General features: G+C 48.1%; 1 protein-coding gene across 1 annotated transcript in view; it reads right to left on the bottom strand.

The window, feature by feature from the left end:
• The window catches only part of SMC2 (structural maintenance of chromosomes 2), a 348,380-nt gene that overhangs the window by 94,676 nt on the left and 230,842 nt on the right, over positions 1-22,862 (bottom strand). The window contains exon 20 of the mRNA XM_069238504.1: positions 16,074-16,268. Coding sequence (XP_069094605.1) covers positions 16,074-16,268 — 195 coding nt within the window. The remainder of the gene's footprint in view (positions 1-16,073; positions 16,269-22,862) is intronic.

Genomic DNA, 22,862 nt, shown 5'->3' with positions numbered 1-22,862 from the left:
AACAGGTGGTGGTCTCCTCAAATATCCCAGTGGACTGTCTGCTTGGAAATGACCTGGAGTCCTCAGCATGGGCTGAGGTAGAGCTAAAAACCCATGCAGCAATGCTGGGTATCCCTGAACTGGTGTGTGTGAAAACAAGAGCACAGTGCAAGGCACAGGGTGAAAAAGTAGAGCTGGAGTCTGGAAAAATGGCCCAGCCTACCAAGAGAACAGGAAAGTCAGTTGGGAAACCAACTGCAACACAGCCAAAGAAAGGGAACCTCTCTTCTCAGGAAGAAGTTCTGCCCTCTGAGGGAACTGAGCCTTTGGAGCTTGAACCTTATCAGGTTGAGCTCTTAGGCCCAGGGGGACCCTCAAGGGAAGAGCTGTGTAAGGGACAAGAAACCTGTCCCTCTCTTGAAGGCCTTAGGCAGCAAGCTGCTGAAGAGTCCAAAGGCAAGAAAAATGGAACACATAGGGTCTATTGGGAAGATGGGCTCCTGTACACTGAGGCCAGAGACCCCAAACCTGGTGCCACTAGGAGAGTGGTAGTGCCTCAGCTGTTCAGAGAGTTCATCCTAACATTGGCCCATGACATTCCCCTTGCTGGACATTTGGGACAAACCAAGACGTGGGAGAGGTTAGTCAACCACTTCTACTGGCCCAATATGTCCAACATGGTTAAGGAGTTTTGCCTCTCCTGCCCCACCTGTCAAGCCAGTGGTAAGACAGGTGGACATCCAAAGGCCCCCCTCATTCCACTTCCAGTGGTGGGGGTGCCCTTTGAAAGAGTGGGTGTGGACATAGTTGGTCCACTGGAACCTCCCACAGCCTCAGGAAATATGTATATCCTGGTAGTAGTGGATCATGCTACCAGGTATCCTGAAGCTATTCCCCTTAGGTCGACTACTGCCCCTGCAGTAGCCAAGGCCCTCATTGGTATCTTTACCAGAGTGGGTTTCCCTAAGGAGGTGGTGTCTGACAGAGGTACCAACTTCATGTCAGCATACCTAAAGCACATGTGGAATGAGTGTGGAGTGACTTATAAATTCACTACACCATACCATCCACAAACTAATGGCTTGGTTGAGAGATTCAACAAGACATTAAAGGGCATGATCATGGGGCTCCCAGAAAAACTCAAAAGGAGATGGGATGTCCTCCTGCCATGTCTGCTTTTCGCTTACAGGGAAGTACCACAGAAGGGAGTAGGGTTCTCACCCTTTGAACTTCTGTTTGGTCATCCTGTAAGGGGACCACTTGCCCTTGTTAAAGAAGGCTGGGAGAGACCTCTCCATGAGCCTAAACAGGACATAGTGGACTATGTACTTGGCCTTCGCTCTAGAATGGCAGAGTACATGGAAAAGGCAACCAAAAACCTTGAGGCCAGCCAACAGCTCCAGAAGTTTTGGTATGACCAAAAGGCTGCACTGGTTGAGTTCCAACCAGGGCAGAAAGTCTGGGTTCTGGAGCCTGTGGCTCCCAGGGCACTCCAGGACAAATGGAGTGGCCCTTACCCAGTACTAGAGAGGAAGAGTCAGGTCACCTACTTGGTGGACCTGGGCACAAGCAGGAGCCCCAAAAGGGTGATCCATGTAAACCGCCTTAAGCTCTTCCACGACAGGGCTGATGTCAATCTGTTGATGGTAACAGATGAGGATCAGGAGGCAGAGAGTGAACCTCTCCCTGATCTTCTGTCATCAGACCCAAAAGATGGTACAGTAGATGGAGTGATCTACTCAGACACCCTCTCTGGCCAACAGCAAGCTGATTGTAGGAGAGTCCTACAACAGTTTCCTGAACTCTTCTCCTTAACCCCTGGTCAGACACACCTGTGTACCCATGATGTGGACACAGGAGACAGCATGCCTGTCAAGAACAAAATCTTTAGACAGTCTGACCATGTTAAGGAAAGCATCAAGGTGGAAGTCCACAAGATGCTGGAATTGGGAGTCATTGAGCGCTCTGACAGCCCCTGGGCTAGCCCAGTGGTCTTAGTCCCCAAACCTCACACCACAGATGGAAAGAAAGAGATGAGGTTTTGTGTGGACTACAGAGGGCTCAATTCTGTCACCAAGACAGATGCTCATCCAATTCCAAGAGCTGATGAGCTCATTGATAAATTAGGTGCTGCCAAATTTCTAAGTACCTTTGACTTGACAGCAGGGTACTGGCAAATAAAAATGGCACCTGGAGCAAAAGAAAAGACAGCATTCTCCACACCTGATGGGCATTATCAGTTTACTGTTATGCCCTTTGGTTTAAAGAATGCCCCTGCCACCTTCCAAAGGTTGGTGAATCAAGTCCTTGCTGGCTTGGAGTCCTTTAGCACAGCTTATCTTGATGATATTGCTGTCTTTAGCTCCACCTGGCAGGATCACCTGGTCCACCTGAGGAAGGTTTTGAAGGCTCTGCAGTCTGCAGGCCTCTCTATCAAGGCATCCAAATGCCAGATAGGGCAGGGAACTGTGGTTTACTTGGGACACCTTGTAGGTGGAGGCCAAGTTCAGCCACTCCAACCCAAGATCCAGACTATTCTGGACTGGGTAGCTCCAAAAACCCAGACTCAAGTCAGGGCATTCCTTGGCTTGACTGGGTACTACAGGAGGTTTGTGAAGGGATATGGATCCATTGTGACAGCCCTCACTGAGCTCACCTCCAAGAAAATGCCCAAGAAAGTGAACTGGACTGTGGACTGCCAACAGGCCTTTGACACCCTGAAACAGGCAATGTGCTCAGCACCAGTTCTCAAAGCTCCAGATTATTCTAAGCAGTTCATTGTGCAGACTGATGCCTCTGAACATGGGATAGGGGCAGTTTTGTCCCAAACAAATGATGATGGCCTTGACCAGCCTGTTGCTTTCATTAGCAGGAGGTTACTCCCCAGGGAGCAGCGTTGGAGTGCCATTGAGAGGGAGGCCTTTGCTGTGGTTTGGTCCCTGAAGAAGCTGAGACCATACCTCTTTGGGACTCACTTCCTAGTTCAAACTGACCACAGACCTCTCAAATGGCTGATGCAAATGAAAGGTGAAAATCCTAAACTGTTGAGGTGGTCCATCTCCCTACAGGGAATGGACTTTATAGTGGAACACAGACCTGGGACTGCCCATGCCAATGCAGATGGCCTTTCCAGGTTCTTCCACTTAGAAAATGAAGACTCTCTTGGGAAAGGTTAGTCTCATCCTCTTTCGTTTGGGGGGGGGTTGTGTAAGGAAATGCCTCCTTGGCATGGTTGCCCCCTGACTTTTTGCCTTTGCTGATGCTATGTTTACAATTGAAAGTGTGCTGAGGCCTGCTAACCAGGCCCCAGCACCAGTGTTCTTTCCCTAACCTGTACTTTTGTATCCACAATTGGCAGACCCTGGCATCCAGATAAGTCCCTTGTAACTGGTACTTCTAGTACCAAGGGCCCTGATGCCAAGGAAGGTCTCTAAGGGATGCAGCATGTCTTATGCCACCCTGGAGACCTCTCACTCAGTACAGACACACTGCTTGCCAGCTTGTGTGTGCTAGTGAGGACAAAACGAGTAAGTCGACATGGCACTCCCCTCAGGGTGCCATGCCAGCCTCTCACTGCCTATGCAGTATAGGTAAGACACCCCTCTAGCAGGCCTTACAGCCCTAAGGCAGGGTGCACTATACCATAGGTGAGGGTACCAGTGCATGAGCATGGTACCCCTACAGTGTCTAAACAAAACCTTAGACATTGTAAGTGCAGGGTAGCCATAAGAGTATATGGTCTGGGAGTCTGTCAAACACGAACTCCACAGCACCATAATGGCTACACTGAAAACTGGGAAGTTTGGTATCAAACTTCTCAGCACAATAAATGCACACTGATGCCAGTGTACATTTTATTGTAAAATACACCACAGAGGGCACCTTAGAGGTGCCCCCTGAAACTTAACCGACTATCTGTGTAGGCTGACTAGTTTTAGCAGCCTGCCACAAACCGAGACATGTTGCTGGCCCCATGGGGAGAGTGCCTTTGTCACTCTGAGGCCAGTAACAAAGCCTGCACTGGGTGGAGATGCTAACACCTCTCCCAGGCAGGAATTGTCACACCTGGCGGTGAGCCTCAAAGGCTCACCTCCTTTGTGCCAACCCAGCAGGACACTCCAGCTAGTGGAGTTGCCCGCCCCCTCCGGCCAGGCCCCACTTTTGGCGGCAAGGCCGGAGAAAATAATGAGAATAACAAGGAGGAGTCACTGGCCAGTCAGGACAGCCCCTAAGGTGTCCTGAGCTGAGGTGACTCTAACTTTTAGAAATCCTCCATCTTGCAGATGGAGGATTCCCCCAATAGGGTTAGGATTGTGACCCCCTCCCCTTGGGAGGAGGCACAAAGAGGGTGTACCCACCCTCAGGGCTAGTAGCCATTGGCTACTAACCCCCCAGACCTAAACACGCCCTTAAATTTAGTATTTAAGGGCTACCCTGAACCCTAGAAAATTAGATTCCTGCAACTACAAGAAGAAGGACTGCCTAGCTGAAAAACCCCTGCAGAGGAAGACCAGAAGACGACAACTGCCTTGGCTCCAGAAACTCACCGGCCTGTCTCCTGCCTTCCAAAGATCCTGCTCCAGCGACGCCTTCCGAAGGGACCAGCGACCTCGACATCCTCTGAGGACTGCCCCTGCTTCGAAAAGACAAGAAACTCCCGAGGACAGCGGACCTGCTCCAAGAAAAGCTGCAACTTTGTTTCCAGCAGCTTTAAAGAACCCTGCAAGCTCCCCGCAAGAAGCGTGAGACTTGCAACACTGCACCCGGCGACCCCGACTCGGCTGGTGGAGATCCGACGCCTCAGGAGGGACCCCAGGACTACTCTGATACTGTGAGTACCAAAACCTGTCCCCCCTGAGCCCCCACAGCGCCACCTGCAGAGGGAATCCCGAGGCTTCCCCTGACCGCGACTCCTTGAATCCAAAGTCCCGACACCTGGGAGAGACCCTGCACCCGCAGCCCCCAGGACCTGAAGGACCGGACTTTCACTGGAGGAGTGACCCCCAGGAGTCCCTCTCCCTTGACCAAGTGGAGGTTTCCCCGAGGAACCCCCCCCTTGCCTGCCTGCAGCGCTGAAGAGATCCCTAGATCTCCCATTGACTTCCATTACAAACCCGACGCTTGTTTCTACACTGCACCCGGCCGCCCCCGCGCCGCTGAGGGTGAAATTTCTGTGTGGACTTGTGTCCCCCCCGGTGCCCTACAAAACCCCCCTGGTCTGCCCTCCGAAGACGCGGGTACTTACCTGCAAGCAGACCGGAACCGGGGCACCCCCTTCTCTCCATTCTAGCCTATGTGTTTTGGGCACCACTTTGAACTCTGCACCTGACCGGCCCTGAGCTGCTGGTGTGGTGACTTTGGGGTTGCTCTGAACCCCCAACGGTGGGCTACCTTGGACCAAGAACTGAACCCTGTAAGTGTCTTACTTACCTGGAAAAACTAATCAAAACTTACCTCCCCTAGGAACTGTGAAAATTGCACTAAGTGTCCACTTTTAAAACAGCTATTTGTCAATAACTTGAAAAGTATACATGCAATTTTGATGATTTGAAGTTCCTAAAGTACTTACCTGCAATACCTTTCGAACGAGCTATTACATGTAGAATTTGAACCTGTGGTTCTTAAAATAAACTAAGAAAAGATATTTTTCTATATAAAAACCTATTGGCTGGATTTGTCTCTGAGTGTGTGTACCTCATTTATTGTCTATGTGTATGTACAACAAATGCTTAACACTACTCCTTGGATAAGCCTACTGCTCGACCACACTACCACAAAATAGAGCATTAGTATTATCTATTTTTACCACTATTTTACCTCTAAGGGGAACCCTTGGACTCTGTGCATGCTATTCCTTACTTTGAAATAGCACATACAGAGCCAACTTCCTACAATAGTCAACGTCAAAACCATGTTTTTTCTGCAACCTGATGAAGCATGAGAATGGTTCGGAGTCCCGAGGATCGGGAGGAGGGGGGGAGCGGTGCCCAGGCCAGGTGGAGCCCCCGTGGAGGACGGAAGAGACCACGGAACAAGCACCATGCACTGGGTGAGCCGACTAGGGTGCAGAAGGAACTCAGTAAGAGGGCGGCCTTAGAGGCAGCGGCCTCCATCAACAAGGAAATATCACGGGACAGCAGCAGAGGAGAATCGGGCCAGGCCTCTGTGTCCTCGGTGGGGGACTCTGGTTGTTCCCTGCCCGCTCCGAGAGTGACTCCCCAAACGGCAGACGAACTAGGATAAACGAACCCATGAACAGGTCCTGCGGTGATAAGTACAGTATGAACAGCAGGCCCTAGCGGGCATGGAGCTCCCACCCCCCACAGGTGTCTCGTCCACTCAAATGCGGATGGCGAGACCTAAATTTAACATGTTGACTAAGTCGCACTGTTGCGCTCTTTCATGGGCCACCTACAGTTTGAGAGGCACCCTGGGGAAAGGGAGTTAAGAGTTTATGTTTTTAGAGAGAGGGGGGGGGGGATGCAGACTGGGGGCTGGCCGGTGGGCCCGGCTGGGCAGGGGACACAGGACCTGCTACGGACATGTTACTATGACAGACTACAACATATTGACATGGAATATAAGAGGAATGGGGTCACCCACCAAAAGATATAGGGTACTAGCCTACTTAAAAAAGATGGGGCATACATGTGGCCCTATTACAAGAAACTTACCTCGTGACCACTGAGATTGATAAACTAAGGAGGAGGTGGAGGGGGCAGATTTTCGCCACCAAATACTCGGCATTCGCCAGTGGGGCTCTTGTGTGGGTTAGAGCGGGGGTTCCATTTGAGGCCACCTCGACGGATATTGATCAGGAGGGCAGGTTTGTGACGGTTAGGGGGGAGCTACATGGGGCCCCGATAGCATTAACCAGTGTTTATGCCCCTAACCAGGATCAGATCCCCTTTATGCAGCGTCTATCGGGCCATATCATACGCAGACAAGGGGAGGAGCTATTGATTGGAGGGGATTTTAACAGCACAATGGACACTGACCTGGATCGTTCTACCCCGCCACTGGTGGGTGCCTTGCCACATAAAACAGCTAAGAATCTGAGAGAGTGGGTGAAGGCTTAGGAACTGGTGGACGTTTGGCGCAGTCCACACCCCCAAGATAGGGATTACTCCTTTTACTCCTACCTCCACCGGGTCCACACCAGGATAGACAGGATAGTTTGTTCCACCGCAATTGCGCAAGAGGTGACGTGCTCAGAATACCTGGGGCGCACCCTCTCTGACCATAGCCCCCTCATGCTTACATGGAAAGCAACTAGGGACAGACCACCAATCCCAATATGGAGGCTGTCCCCGACAGCACTAGAAGACCAAGCGTATAGAGAGATGCTACAATCCCACCTGGCGAACCAGATCACCATTAACAAGGGTACGTCATCTGCGTGGTACGTGGAGTGGGAGGCTCTTAAGGTAGCGAACAGGGGTTTCTGTCTGGGACAAACAATTGGAATCAGACGCTCACTGGAGAGGGAATTAAACAAGCTAGTGAAGGTTATACATGAAGGTGAAACAGGGAGGGGCGAAGAGGTAACTGATCGGGAAAGATTCATTGAGGCTAAGAACTACTCACAGGTCGAGGAGCAGCTGAGATGCCATAGTATACAGAGATATTGGGCCTCAGTACAGGCGGAAGAGGGTAGATCGGGTAGGATGTTAGCCTGGCTGGTGAGACCAAGAGGAGGGGAGAAACCCACTGTGGGGGTTAGAGATATGAAGGGAGAACATAGAAGTCAACCAGGGGACCATAAACGATGCCTTCAGAGAATACTACACCTCTCTCTATAGGAGCCCAGAGGCGCTTGACAAAGAAGCGCTTAATGCCTACCTGCACCCAGTGCCCCTAAACAGGCTGGTCCAAAGGGGGAGGGAGGACCTGGGGGAGACCGGTGACCCTGGGGAAGTACAAGAAGCCACTGCACAATTGGCAACAGGGAAGACCCCAGGAACAGACTTCCCCCAATGGATTTCTATAAGAAATACTCAACCTTGCTGGCGCCCAAGCTGGTGGAATTGTACACAGAGGCATTTCAGAGGGGCCAGTTGCCAGACATGATGAGGGAGGCATTGGTGATCCCTCTCCCCAAGACAGACTCAGATGTTGCTTCAGTGACCGATTTCCGCCCATTATCAATGCTGAATAATGACTTCAAAATCCTCAGCACACTTATGGCCAACCAACTTACCACACATATCTAGTCTGATCCATGAGGACCAGAATGGGTTTGTACCCACACGCAATACCTCACTAAACCTTAGACGGCTATTCGCCATCCTGCACATGCCGCCTGGAGAGAGAGCCCCCCCCCACCCCGAGGGGACGCTCCTGGCTTTTGACTTCGAGAAAGCTTTCGATTCGGTTGCATGGGATTATTTGAGGACTGTTGTGCGCTGGATGGGGCTGGGGGAGGACTGGGTGAGGTGGGTAGACCTATAATATGAGGCCCCACTGGCTAGAGTTAGGACGGGCAGGATGATATCGGGAACCTACCCTGTTCATAGGGGCACTAGGCAGCGGTGTCCGCTCTCCGCATTGTTGTTCGCGCTGGCAATAGAACCACTGGCGGCGCGGCTAAGAATGGAAGGTAAGGGAAGAGGGATTGAATGGGGACAGGACGAACACATTGTATCCCTTTACGCTGACGATATCCTGATCTACTTAAGAGACGTGGCACGGGACTGCCGTGGGCACTTAAAAACCTGGAACGCTTTGGCAGACTGTCCGGCCTGCGCCTTAACAGAAGTAAGACTTTTGTATTTCCTCTGGTGGCGGGTGGTTCACGTCCCCAGTCCTGCCCGGAAGATATGGTGTGGGCGCCGCACACCTTCAAATACCTGGGCATAAAGGTGTTCCACAACTTCAGGGGCCTAAGGGAAGGCAATGTGGGAAGGGCACTTAGATTGCTCCGCGCTTCTGTGGGATTCTGGAGATCTCTTAAACTGTCCATAATGGACAGAGTGGCATTGTCCAAGATGGTTATGCTGCAGCGTCTCTTCTACTACTTTACCACCCTGCCAGTATTACTCCCGCAGTCGTGGTTCAGGGAACTGAACAGCCTCCTCAGAGACCTCATATGGGATGGTGGACGCAGACATACAGCAGGCCGACCAGTGAGGGAGGGTCTGGGAGTTCCAGATTTTGAGTTCTACTATCTGGCGTGACAGTTACAGTGGGTTCCCAGGTGGTGCTCGGTGGAGGGCCGGGTGGACAGGTGCAATAGCAGAGGCGAGATAGGGATAGAACGGATTATAGCGCAAATGATTGGCAGACGAGTGGAGGCGCAGGAGGAGACCATTATGACAAAGGTAGCCCTGGCGTGCTGGAAATGATGCCTGAGACGCATGGGGGGCGGGCACCCCTACTCTGCTGCACTGCCTTTGGGTGCGATGACCCAGGGCACCAAGGAAGAAGTCCTTCTGGGTTCTGGACTGGGGGTCTGGGCCAAAGCTGGAGTAGAAAATATCGGGGACCTCTTCAATAATGGGATATTAAGAACTTTCACTGAAATGGCCAAACAGAAGGGAATACCATCCAGCCAATTCCTACTACGCCATCACCTGGTGCACAACATAAAGACACACTGGGACACAATTAACGCAGAACCTCCCGCACAGCGAGTCCTACACCTCCTGCTGACATCAGGAACCGACCGACACCTAGTGTCCGGGTTGTATAAGACACACTGCGAGGACACATTAGACCCACTGCAGACATTGAAGGAGAGATGGGAAAAGACACCAGGGGAAGATCTAACGGCGGTCAAGTGGAGGGGGGTCCTGGCACATCTGCGGGTGGTTTCACAAAACACCAGACTACGATACATACAATACAACTATATACATAGGACATACTTCACTCCGCACAGGCTGAACCTAATCTATGAGGGTGAACCCCGGGGTTGCCCTAGATGCCGTGAAGTAGACGCGGACCTGGAACATATGATATGGCGCTGCCCTGGGCTCCAGCGGAGCTGACGGGCAGCACTGACTGACCTGGAGGGTCTGCTGGGTGTTGCTTTGGAGCCAACTCCCTCTATGTGCCTTCTGGGCCTGCACACTGGTACCTCACTAGGAAAGGTGGGCAACCGATTCCTAAGCCTGGTTTTAGTCTTGTTGAGAAGGCCAATCACGTCTGGATGGAAGTTGTCGAGGCCCCCTCTTTTGGAAGATTGGAGACAGGACTTAATAAAATGGGCAAAGGCTGAACTACAGGTTCTGAGACGCGAGGAGCCTCGAGGGGTAACGTTGGAGCCCCTAGCCCCTGCATGGGAGGAAGTCCTGATCAGATGGGAAGGTTGGAGGGACCACAGACAAGAGGGTCGGGATCCAACAGATACCGAGAGGAAGGAGAGGAACCGGTACAGGTGGAACACACCGAGCCATAGCATGGAGGGATACAGTTGACCACACCCTTCCTTTGAAGTAGTCAAGGATAAGGTAAAGGAAGGAGGCGGGCAGAATTGGAGAATAGCAGAGGACATGGACCCCATCGGGTAGACTAGGAGGTACAGGGTTGCCCCATCCCAGTTCCAGGGCACCCCGAGACAGATGCGTAGCAGCGAAGGAGATGCCTCGGGCTGCTGGTCCCCTCCGATGCCGGGCCTGCGGCGCACCCCACAGCGAGGTAGTGGTCACTAGCTACACCCCACCGCGACCCACCACTAGTTGACAGTTGTCATAGTTAAGAAGCACCAGGTTGGTGTGGCGCAGAGACAGGATGTTATAAAAGCATAATACATGACCACATGAAGATACTGAGTAAGTAGAACACAGGGAAGAGTTCACGCAAAACACAAATGCAGGGAATACATGTGGGCTTATAAATAAATCGCCTGACCACGAAAATAGAACGGGAAACACGTGGTCACCCTTAAATGCAATAACATTAATGTATGCAGTAAGTGAAAATGTTTGTACAAGCCAAGTTGGAAAATGTTAATAAACAAAGTTATAAAAAATAAAAAAAAGTTAGGAAACCGCCGAATAGGCAATTTAAACAGGGACAACTCCTCTGGCAAACTCAAGTAACTTTTAATAGTGTCCCCTGCAAAGTCTTGCTGGGCTAAAGACAAAACAAACAAAACAAAACATCCAACAGTTTGACTCGCAAAAGGGTGGGTTTCACACACTCCACACCAGGCACGAATTTAGCATTACGCAGGTTTACGTGCAAAACCCTTCCCGGTTGCAGAAACTGAAGATTTTCCAGAAGTGGTAGTCTGATTGGAGTACCGCAGCTCACGCCCAGAGGTTCTGAGCACCACACTCTTCCAGGCGAATCGAGAATCACTAGTATGACTTGGGCCCAGTCACTGATCATCTTCAGAACTCTCGGTAGGAAAAATAATGGTGGAAATGAGTATGGAAGTCCTGTGCTCCACTCTAGTCAGAATGAGTCTCCAAGAGAGCGTCCTTGAGAACTCTAACACTAGTTTTGACACTGCACATTCTAGGAAAAAAAAAAAATACAGCCATAGTTTTCCCCTCTGTTAGAGTCCATGGTGCCACATCAGGGTGCAAACACCATTTGAGATATACAAGGTGCTGCCTGATGAGTTGATCCACCCTGGCATTTAAAGATACTGCTATAAGGTTCAGGATCATAAAGATGTCCTGACGTTCTAGTCCGCTCTAGAAGAGCAGAGCCTCTTGGCACAGGACCTCACTCCACCCTGCATTCTGCAGTACCACATAGCAGTGGCGTGGTCTGCGAGAACCTGTACCAGCTCCTCTTGATTGCCCGTAGAAGGCCATCAATTCCACATGAATGCTCAGCAACTCCTAAAGGGAGATATGAAGTCCGGATTCCCATTGGAGACCAGAGTCCTGTGATTTCCAACTCCCAGAGCTGACGACCTAAACCCAGAAATTAAGCATCTGTCACATTGGGAAGGGCAGGGAGAGGAGGTTTGCCGCTGATCTATTTGTAGTCAAGCAGCCAACACAGGTTGATGTGGAGTCCTGACTCTGCCAGAGACCAGATGCCTCTGATCTTGTCCTCGTCCCAGGTGGCCACCACATCCCAGGAGTGATGCATCTGTCACTTCTGTCAGGTCTGGTTGGGGAAGGAAGAGGGATCTGCTTCTGACCCAATCACTGTTTGTTAGTCACCACTGAAGATTTCATGCAGTTCCCTCAGAGATCTGGACTATTCGGACAGATTCCCCTGATGCTACACCCAGTGGAACTTCAGGTCCCACTGCAGAGCCCACAAATGCCATCTGGTATGTGTCACCAGCAGGATGCAGGAGGCCATGAGGCCCAGCAACCTCAGTCTCTCACTGAAATCCAGGATAGATGCTGAAACATCGGTATAATAGCCGAATAGCCTGGACTCCCACTCAGGAGGATAGGCCAGAAACTGCACTGTGATCAGAACAGATCTGATGGAAGATACCATCAGAGAGGGAGCTAGGTGTGACTTTGGCACAAGGTTTGTCGTAATCTGGAGGTGGGAGACGTCAGCCTGGGGCGAGCTCGCCTACAACAGCCATTTGTCGAGATAGGGAAAGACAAACCCATGATCTGCGCAGATGAGCTACGACCACCGCTATAACCTTGGTGAACACCCGAGGGCTGGTTAGACCAAAAAGAATCATGGTGAACTGAAAGTGCTCGTGGCCTACCATGAACCGCAAGTAACATCTGTGGGCAGGCAGGATGGGATACAGAAATGCGTGTCCTGCAAGTCCAACGTTATCATCCAGTCTCCTGAGTCCAGGGACCTGGAAGTAGCGGAATAACAACCATGGCCTACCTATGGCACAGGGACCCTTCTCTATGATTCCCTTGGCCAAGACAGCCATAACTTCCTCTCGGAGAAGTGCCAAGTGATCCTCTGTCATCCGATCGCAGTATGGTGGCATCGGTGGAGTGGTACCTTCTCCGCACTATCTGCAAAACCCACCTGTCTGACATGGATTGCAGGCAGAGCAAGTGACTGCGGATCCTACCTCTGACTGGTTCCAGGTGGTGAATGGAGGTAGCTGCACGGGATGGTGGAGGATGGGGAGTAGACTGGACAGACTGCTGGCTCCCCGATCCATGAGGACAGTGGATTTCAGATCCCTGGACATGCAGAGGCTGGGCAACACTGGCAGCACGGTGGCTGGAGGGGAACAGACGTGGCTTGGCACCCCTTCCGTAGCCACGAACAGGGCAAAAAGCAGACTCAGGAAGACAAGGGGCTGCTGCGAGGCCCAAGGACCTGAACAGGCTGCTGGCACCCTGATCAACGAGGACAGTGGATCCCATGTCTGTGGCCATGCAGAGGCTGGGCAACATGCACAGCACAGTGGCTGGAGGGAAACGGATGTGGCTGGGCACCCCTTCCGTAGCCACTAACAGGGCAAAAAGCAGACTGAGAAAGACTAGGAGCTGCCACAAGGCCCAAGGACCAGACCATAGCATGAAAATACTTGAAGCACTCAACCACAGAGTCTCTCTCTCCAAAGAGACTGGTGCCATCAAAGGGCATGTCTATAAGATTGGCTTGGACATCCCTCGAAAAGCCCGACATCCTCAACCAGGCGTAGTGCCTAAGGGCCAGTGCTGATGCAACAATTTTGCCCTGTGAGTTAGTCATATCCAGTCCACATTGGATTGTGATCTTTGCTGTGTCTCTCCCATCAGCAACTGCTTGGGAAAGTACAGTGCTGGGTTTGGACCAGGTACCCAGTAGGACATCTGTGAGGGCTTTATTAAAGGAAAGCAGGAGTTGAGAGGACGAAGCCCCAGAATGAAGCACCTCTGTCAGGAGGTCAGTTCTGACTGCCACCGAAGGCAGCTCAATGTCCAGAACGTTGGTTGCTTTCTGCACCACCACAGAATATGAAGCTCTCTCCTCTGTAGCCACGGTAGTGGAGAGAGCATGTCAGTATCTGCTGAGCTATCCAGTCCACTGGCTTCACCAAAGTTCATACACCAGTCCATTGGGTCTTGGAGCTCGTATTCTAAATGGTAGAGCGACCCTCTCCACTAGCTCACTGTAAACTAGCCCATACTAATAAGGCTCAGCATCCGAAAGAGGGCAAGGCCTCTGTCAGTGCCATATTTGGCATCATACAACTCGTCTCCGGCTCCATGTTGGAGTCAGAAATAAAGATGGGAGCATCGCTGGGAGTGTCGACATTGGTGCCGGGGAAGGTGTAGGTGGTACTACCCAGGTCGGTCTGGATCCAGCAAGGGATCCATGGGTGCCTCTTGGAGCTGAGGCCAAAGCTGCCAGCACAGAAGTCAACGGGCCCCTTCTTACTCCATGGGATATCTTAGGCGCACCAGCACAGTCAGACTGTCCAAAAATGAGGCGCATGGGCTCATAAAAATCCTTGAGTTTGGCTGAGGTCGCTCTGCCTCCCGGAAACTCAGGGAGGTGAGGAGTCGGCCCACATACAGGCTTCGCAGAGAGACCTAGATCGATGATGCTCCCGCTCCCTCGTCTTGTCAGCCGACGGATGAGGTGAAGTTGTAGAGCCCTATACTTTCCTAAACTTTTTATACCTTTACTTATCCACTAGTTCTGTGCTCTTGGAGTAGGACAATGTAGTGGGCAGGCCGGTTTTTTTTTTGGGGGGGGGGGTGGGGGGTGGAACGGAACGTTATGTGAACACTTTAGTGTCATGTGATGTCAAAGTTTGCATGGGTTAGGGGGGGGGGGGCTCGGGGTTGGGAGTGGGGAGACAGTCAACACTTTAGAGGCAACTCTTTAGCTGGTCCCGTTACCTTCGTCCATTAGTCATGACAGAACAGTTGTCTGTCATCCCATCCTCAACTGATACACCACTGAAAGGACAGTAGAAGTGGGCATTGATGACAGCGGGGGCAGGGGACACTAATAAAAACAGGAAGCATTAAGGTATCAGCAAAGGCCTATGAAGAATAAATCATCATTGAGGCAGGAAATATCCACATAGAAGGCATTATCAGTCTGTCCTTTAGAGACTCCACAGGTGAAGAGTCTCATTCACGAAGTTTAGGGAGAAATTAGATTGCCTTTCCTTTTCTCGGAGACTAGGATTTAGAGAGCAGGACACATGCTCCAAAGAAGATATCCTTAAAGGCACCTTAGAGACCCGAATTTACCTCTTTTTGTGTCTTTTGAAGGGTGTATGAGGAGTGCTCCTTAAAGGCATTTTAAGAGAGTAAATGTTTGGAAGGAGCTTCTTTTAGAAAGTAGGAAATCTACATCCTGCCACTCAGTGTTTTAATAGAGAATATGTAACAATCTTAAAAGCCTTAGCTTTTGGAATTGAAACTTTTAATAAGGCATGGGGGTTCACTTGGAAAAAATAAACAAGCCAAAAATGCAAAAAAATTAAACCACAGCTCAGTAGATCCTGAAACAATGCTAAGGGAAGGAATGCACAAAAATTAGAACAGATGCATCTATTATTGTTCATCTGAAATTACAAGTATTAAAAATAGAAAACCAAAACTAATTTGATATTATTTGAGATGAATAGCAAAGTAAGTAATTGCACCATAGTAGAGACACAGAGCCGGCTTTATGATGGAGTACAAGCAGTAACTACACTTTGAGAGGGCAATCTAATAACTGAAGAATTTCTTCTGGCCACTGTTCTTGCATGGCAGAAAGATCATTCTTGGGAGAATTTTTTTACTTATTTGTACAAGTGAAGGTCTGAAGAGCAACACTTCACATACTATAGGCAGAAAATCTTTGTACGGTGAAAGTTAACTTAATTTACTCATCATTGGTTGTAATTTAGTTATTTAACATGAAGTTGTAAGATACTAAATGTGCATTGATTTTAGAACTGCTAGGCACAACAATCCTATTACTGCTATATGAAAGTTTCTGTGTGACCTCCTGGCTCAACAATAATGAATGATTAAAGCATGGGAAACCATAAAAGATCCAGTGCTGGTAAACTTAGCATGGTGTAAAGGACAAAAGTCACATCTTATAATGTTGCAAATCATTTCTGTTTTACACTCCAACAAGTCCTCATTAAAAGACCAAGTGTGCAAATCTTTCCAACATTTCTTTCATGAAGACCACTGCAGCCAAAGCATGTAGCCAAGGCATAGGAAATGTAATGAATATAAATTAATGCTTACTTTAGCAGCAGCCTCTGCACTGTCACGTTTGAGTTTACTGATATTGTGTTCTAACTCTTTAATTTTTAGCTGATGATCATTGTTTTGCTCCCGCAGCTTGGCAGCTTCTGAGGATTTTGCCTTTATTTCTTTTTCTTGGCCCATGATCACTTCCTTCTGTTTGGTCAGCTCACCTTGGGCATTTTTCACAGATTCCTACGTAGGGGGAGAAGTGAAGAGTTTTTATTTAGGAATTCTCTTTTTAGATTACCAGGACAAAGCTGCACTTATTTGGTGGAAAGAAAGCATATTTACTGAAAAAGCCTATACAGTTCTTAATGGAGTAACAAACTACAATGTTAAAAACACAAATTATACATTTAATGTACAGACTGGAGGCAATTTAACAATAGTACAAAAAAAATGTGACAAGATTCTAGATTTACATTTTGAAGGAAGACTTTTCAAATCCAGTTATTTCACAAGTGCTTCTCAACAGTAAACAAGTGGTTTTGGAGAAGAAAAGATGTGTACATGCGGGTCCCAGGGCTGAGATGGATGTTCGAAGGATAGAACAAAGGCTATGCATCCAGACAGTCTAATGTACTCACCCATTTAGATACATGTGAAACTGCACATCCAAACAAGTCTACTCCCCTGCCACACATTCCTATCCGAGAAGCTCATTATGCATGCCCCAGACACCATGAAAGCTTACAATGGCTAGATACTCAAGTGTTGGGATGAAAGTTCTCAGTGGCTTGTGTAGATAAGTGTCTCTTTTGTATGATCATCCCCCATGTTTTGGTTTGATGCATGCTGGTTTTCTGACCTTGATGTGCTCCACCCTCTCAAAGTATGCATACAATTGGGTAATACCCGATTGGCATTCTTAGCTTCCTTATAAGTCCCCAGTATATGGTACAATAGGTACCCAAGGCTGGTCAGTTAAATGTCCCTAGTAGACTGCAGCATTTAATTGTGGCACCACTACAATGAAAGCATGACTCTAGGCCTGCCACTACAGCTTAGTTAGGCAGCTGCCAAACTGCTAACTCATGGTAAAATAAACCCTCTTACCACAGCAAAACCTTAGCTATTTATGCCCTTTTGAAAAAAGAACCAAATTACCAAATTCGACCTATGACCAATCAGGTGCCAGCACCCTCTATAATACACCCAAAGAAGTTCTCTCCCTAACATTTTCGAGCACAAGAGTAAAGTATACAGTTCGGTAAAAGGTGAGCCTCACAAGGGGGGGGCGGCAGTTACCTTTTGTACCATATACTGGGGACTTATAAGGAAGCTAAGAATGCCAGTATTACAACCCTTAGTGAATGCTGGGTGAATAGAAAAACAGTTCACAATAGCCTCTAGAAGAAATACAATAACTCTGCATACATAGTATATTTTATATATAAATATCTTGTTTAAACACAAAAGCAAAACAAGCATTAGAGAACATGAAAACAGTTTGTATTAAAAATTTGACTCACCTCAATGAAATACATTGCGCAGTACCCGCTGCCAAATAATGCTTTGTGCTGACTCCAGGCAGTAGTGCTGCATGAAGGAATGGATAGTCTTCCATGTCACAGCCTGGCATATCTTATCCAATGATATGCCTGCAAAAAGAGCAGCAGAGGTTGCAACTGCCCTTGGGGAATGTGCATTAGGTTTCTTGGTCAGTTGTTTGCCAGCTTTAGAGTGGCTGAACTGCTGGTCACTGAAATCCACCGTGCTATTCTTGGTTTTCTCACAGAAGCTCCCTTACGTCCTTGATTGTAGAGTACTAATAATAGGTCTGTTTTACTGAGCCGCTTAGTGCAGCAGAGATAAAACTTCAGACATCGTTTGATGCATAGTGAATGTAGAGCTCCTTCATCTGGTGTAGTTGGGTTTGCAAAGAATGTCAGCAAGATGATGGGTTTGTTGAGACTGAACTGAGATGGAACCTTCGTATGTATTTTGGATTTGTTCTGAGAAGCACAAAATCTGTGAAATGCAGGAAAGGATCATGGATCGTAAAAACCTGTACGTCACTGACTCTACTGATAGAGGTGAGAGAAAGAGGAGTAGCAACCTTGCATGTGAGACATTTTAGCTTGGCTTTATGTATCGGCTCAAATGGAGATTTCATAAGCTGTGCAAGAACAATGTAGAGATGCCATCCCAGAGGAAGTGGGCACACAGGAGGGAAAGTACGAAATAACCCTTTAATAAACTGTTTGATGAGCATGGCAGAACAAAGGGAAATAGGATTTGCAGAATGCCAGTATCTTGAGATTGCCGCCAGGTCAACTTTCACAGAAGCAAACACAAGTCTAGGTTTGGCAAGCGAGAGGAGCTAAGTCATGATTTGTTCAGATGAAGCCTCGAATGGATGCAAATCTTTTTTTTTTTTTTTTGTTTTTTACACCAAGCACAGAATCTCTTCCACTTCTGCCTATAAGTCTTGTTTATACTTTTGGCTCATGCTCTGGAGAGTATCTCTACATTTCTGATCAATATTCAGAATTCTGAATTTAAAGAAATCAGGACTCATATGTGCAACTGGAGATAGGCTGGTTCCGGATGCAATATCTGACCTCGGTTCTTCATCACTAGTGTCAGCTTCTTGGAAAGAGGAATGGGTTTTGGCACAAGACAAGAAAATCAGGTCCGTGACCCAGTGTTGTCTGGGCCATATGGAAGCTATTAAGATGAGCTGGCAATGTTCTGCTTTCATTTTCCCGAGAACCCTGGGAATCAACGGGAAAGGGGAAAAACATATGCAAAGATCACATACCATCCAATCGAAAGGGCATTTCCCCACGATCCCGGGAGTGGCTATCGACTGGCATAAACTGGCAGTTGGAGTTCTCGCTTGTAGCAAAGAGACCCCAACACAGGAAGATCCTGTTCACCTCCTGTTGATCCAGCTCCCATTCCTGGCAACAGTCTTCTGTCCTGCTGAACGTGTCTGCAAGAGCATTGTTGACACCAAACGTGTTCTGCCCTGAGAGAAATTTTGTTCAGTGTAAGCCAATCCCAGAGTGCTTGGACTTCTTGTGAGAGGGATAAGGATGGTGTTCCTTCCTGTTTGTTTATATAATACATGCTGGTCAAGTTGTCCTTGTGGACCAGCACTGATAAACCTGAGATCCGTGGAGGAAAGGCCTTTAGCGTGAGAAAAATGGCCGACAATTCCAAGAGACTGATGTGCATCGATTTTAGTTTTTCTGGACACTTTACCTGTATGCACATATCCTGTAAATGACTGCCCCAGTCTTCTAGAGAGACATCTGTAGTAATGGTGAAGTCTGGAACTGTGATAAGAAATGTTGAACCCTGGGAAATTTGATTGCTGTGGGTCTACCACTGCAAAGCCTTTATTCTTGATGTAACAAGGACCCTGGAGACTGAATCCATTGGAGCTAGCATTCTTCCTGCGGCAGCCTCATTTTTAGCTGTGCTACAGGTACTAGGCTTATTGTTGGTGAAGAAGTCATCCCTACCAGCAACTTAAAGAGCCTCACAGAAATCAACCTTTTTCTGGATATATTTAGAACCAAGGTAGTTAACGTTTGTCGTCTTTCTTCTGAGAGATAGGCCTTGTTCCTGGACTATCGATTTTTGCACCCAAAAATATAATCTGGCATGTTAGGATGATAGATTTTTGGTGGTGCACAGTCAGCCCCAGTTTGCGAATTAACGTCAAGCAGGTGCTGGTGGTGTAGGAAGCCTGCTGCGATGTTGGAGTTTTGAGAAGTCAAACGGCCAGATAGGGGAAGACTTGAAAGCCTTTCTGACGAAGCTCCGGCAGCCACTGGTGCAAGGCATTTTGTGAAGATTTGAGGAGCTAATTTCAACCCGAAAGGAAGAACTCTGAATTGATAGTGGGTACCAGCTACAGTAAAGCTCGGGTATTTGCTATGTTAGGAATGAATCGGAATGTGAAAATAGGCATCCTAGAGATCCAATGATGTCATGTAATCCCTGCTGTTGAAAAGGTGTAAGATGTCTGAGAGGGTTATCATCCGGAAAGGTTGTTTGTGCAGAAACTTGTTCAGTTGTCTTAGATCTAAAATTAGCCTCCATTCTCCGGTCTTTTTTCCTCACCGGGAATAATCAGGAGTAGAAACCTAGGCCTTTCTGATGAGGGAACCTTCTCTATTGCTCCTTTGGGGAGCATTTGAATTCCCAAGGCACAATCAATTATTTCTGTGGAAGTGTATTCACCTTTTGGTAGTATTTTCTTAGCCTCGGGTTGTTTGTCTTCAGGAAGGAGACAAAGGAAGGGACTCACATCAGACCACATTTGTCGGTCATAGCGACCTAATATCGCTAAAGCATTAGCTGCCTGGACAGTATTGGCTGACATAAGGGAGCATTTCTTCCCAATAATGCCTAGACGTCTCCCTTCCTTATCCGGTGGAGCCAATAGTGGGGTGGATGGATTCTCAGAGCACCTTTGGGCAGCTTGTGAGAACAGAGTCTGGTTTTGAATGGTCTATTAAGCATGCTAAAGAGTCATCTTTAGCCTTGTATTTTTTTTTTTCCCCAGACGAGGCGCTGTGGCTGGATGTTTCATTATTTTAAATCCCTCACTCCATATATAATCAGTTATAGAGATAGCCCTTACAGATTTTATGGCATGTTCTTTGAAGTTATGTAAAAAGCAATCTGTGACAGATGTTGGTAGATGGAAACGCATAGCAACTCTAGCGCTCAGATTGTGGAACCCTCCAATGTCCTCACGTGGAGAATCTGATGGGTGAGAAGGTGATGGTGTAGGAGCCAAATAATCATCCCACTTATGAACATGCTGAGGACCAACAACCTCTCCCTTTTTTCCTCTCTTCAGAGGAGGTATTGTCATCTGTGTGGGGGAACGGCTATTGCAGATGTTGATGTTAATCTCCGAGTTGTTGGAGGTGGAGCCAGCTTTTTAGGGTGGCTGGAGAAGGAAGATGTGGTTGTGTAGGCTTTTGTGGCTGGTCCGGAGTAGGATCCGGGAATCTATGTTTATAGTCCTGAAGCATGGCCTGAAGGTCTTGAATGATAGACATAGGCATCTGAACTGTATTGGATGGCTATGGTTATTGGAATGGTTCATATTGTCTGCCATGAGCAGTATAATAAGATTCATAGTCTTGTTGGTCATATTCATCTTCGCCATCCTGATATTTGACGTGCAATTCTGATTGACAGTGCACATCTCAAAATGGCCCCTCCTCCTCAGACTCTTCTAATCCAAGAGGTGGCTGAGCAGTAAGGCGAACACCTTGCTTGGAGATGTGTCCTCCAAATGCAAGGCAGACCTTGTTACTTTGGTAATTCAGATTGTGGTAAAAGGATCAGCAAGATTTAAAGTGGCGGCAGTAACGGTGTATTGCGGCCCTGGTATTTCATTTCCTATAGATAGTGTAGTCGGTAACACTATCGACTGTGCTGTCACCGACAATGATTTATTAGCCGTGGATATCGACGATGGCTTCGGCAACTGTTGATGGAATGAGATACAGACGGTGAAGCTGTCTTCGTCAACGAACTTGACAATACCTTTGTCGACAGAGGTTTTTTCTTCATTGGTGGTGATGTTAAATCCACCATTTCAGAAGAACCTGTGCCACCTATTGTCCTCAAGGATATTGGAGTCCGTACAGCCTTCATCAACAATGTTAGCAACGACGATGGCCTTGTAGACGAGACACTGTTCATGGTAGCTGTGGTGGTCATCGAATGGACTTTGGGAGGTGGTTTTCTTGATGTCGAGGGCTCAGAGGAGGAGAACGATGAGGAGTATGGAGTGGACGGCTGTGAGGAGGACCACCCAGTGGAGAATAAATTATTTTTTTGATTAAGGGTCTTCATGGTGAATCTTACCAGGATTCCTGCTCTCCTCCTAATGACCCTAGTAAGCAGATCTTGACTTTTTCTGGGGTTCTGAAGCATCGCCACTGTACTCACCTGAAGAACTGGAGTTTGCCTGTTGCCACAAAAGAAATCTTCCTCCTCTGTCCTTCAGAATCTTGGATGGGAAAGTGCGTCAGATCTTACAGTCCTTTACTTGACATTTAGTGTATAGGCAATAGAGGCAGTCTTCATGAAGGCCATCAATATGAAGCCTTTTCTTGCCACAGGATGTACATGGGCACAAAAGGCTTTTAAAAAAAAAAAAAAATGAAGAATGCTCTGACATCTCTATGTTGAAGAAAATAAAGTTTCCACAGGAAAACACTCCGCAGAGCTCTGAGACTCCCTTCACATGACGTGCAGTAGAAAATCTGAGGGAGAAAGAGCCTCTCTCTTTGGAGTATTCTAGAGGGTGGTGGCGCCTGATTGGTCATAGGTCAAGTTTGGCTCCTTTTTTCAAAAGGACAGATTAGCAATTCAATTGATGGCTGCTGCCATCATAGCCTATGTGATTCTTACATACTACTTTTCTAAGGTACCGTGGAATTCCCCCTTCGACAACTAGGAATGATTCAAGCAGTACTGGATAACTCGAAATTGCCATATCCAGTGTAGTAAGGCTGGTGGTCCCATTGGCTAACATGGAGTTACACTAGGCCCCACGCTAGGTGGTAGCTTCAATTTTGGGACAACCAAAGATACTACTCAAAGATATCAAATTAATTGTTATATTAAACAAAACTCACTACTTAAAAACAATTTTAAAGTAACTTTTAAAAGGAAAGTGACTTTAGAAATTCAGGACGTTGTTCCCAAACCTCTGGTAGCCCTTTCTGACTATCTTCAGCCATTGTCAGAGACAACAAGTTGCCCCTGCTAGTAAGTGTAAAGCGCTCCCAGGAACAAAGAACT

The sequence above is a fragment of the Pleurodeles waltl genome, chromosome 1_2, assembly GCF_031143425.1.
Source record: "Pleurodeles waltl isolate 20211129_DDA chromosome 1_2, aPleWal1.hap1.20221129, whole genome shotgun sequence".
Lineage (NCBI taxonomy): Eukaryota > Metazoa > Chordata > Amphibia > Caudata > Salamandridae > Pleurodeles > Pleurodeles waltl.
Note: the sequence above shows the minus strand (reverse complement) of the source record. Positions and strands in the feature narration are given on the sequence as shown.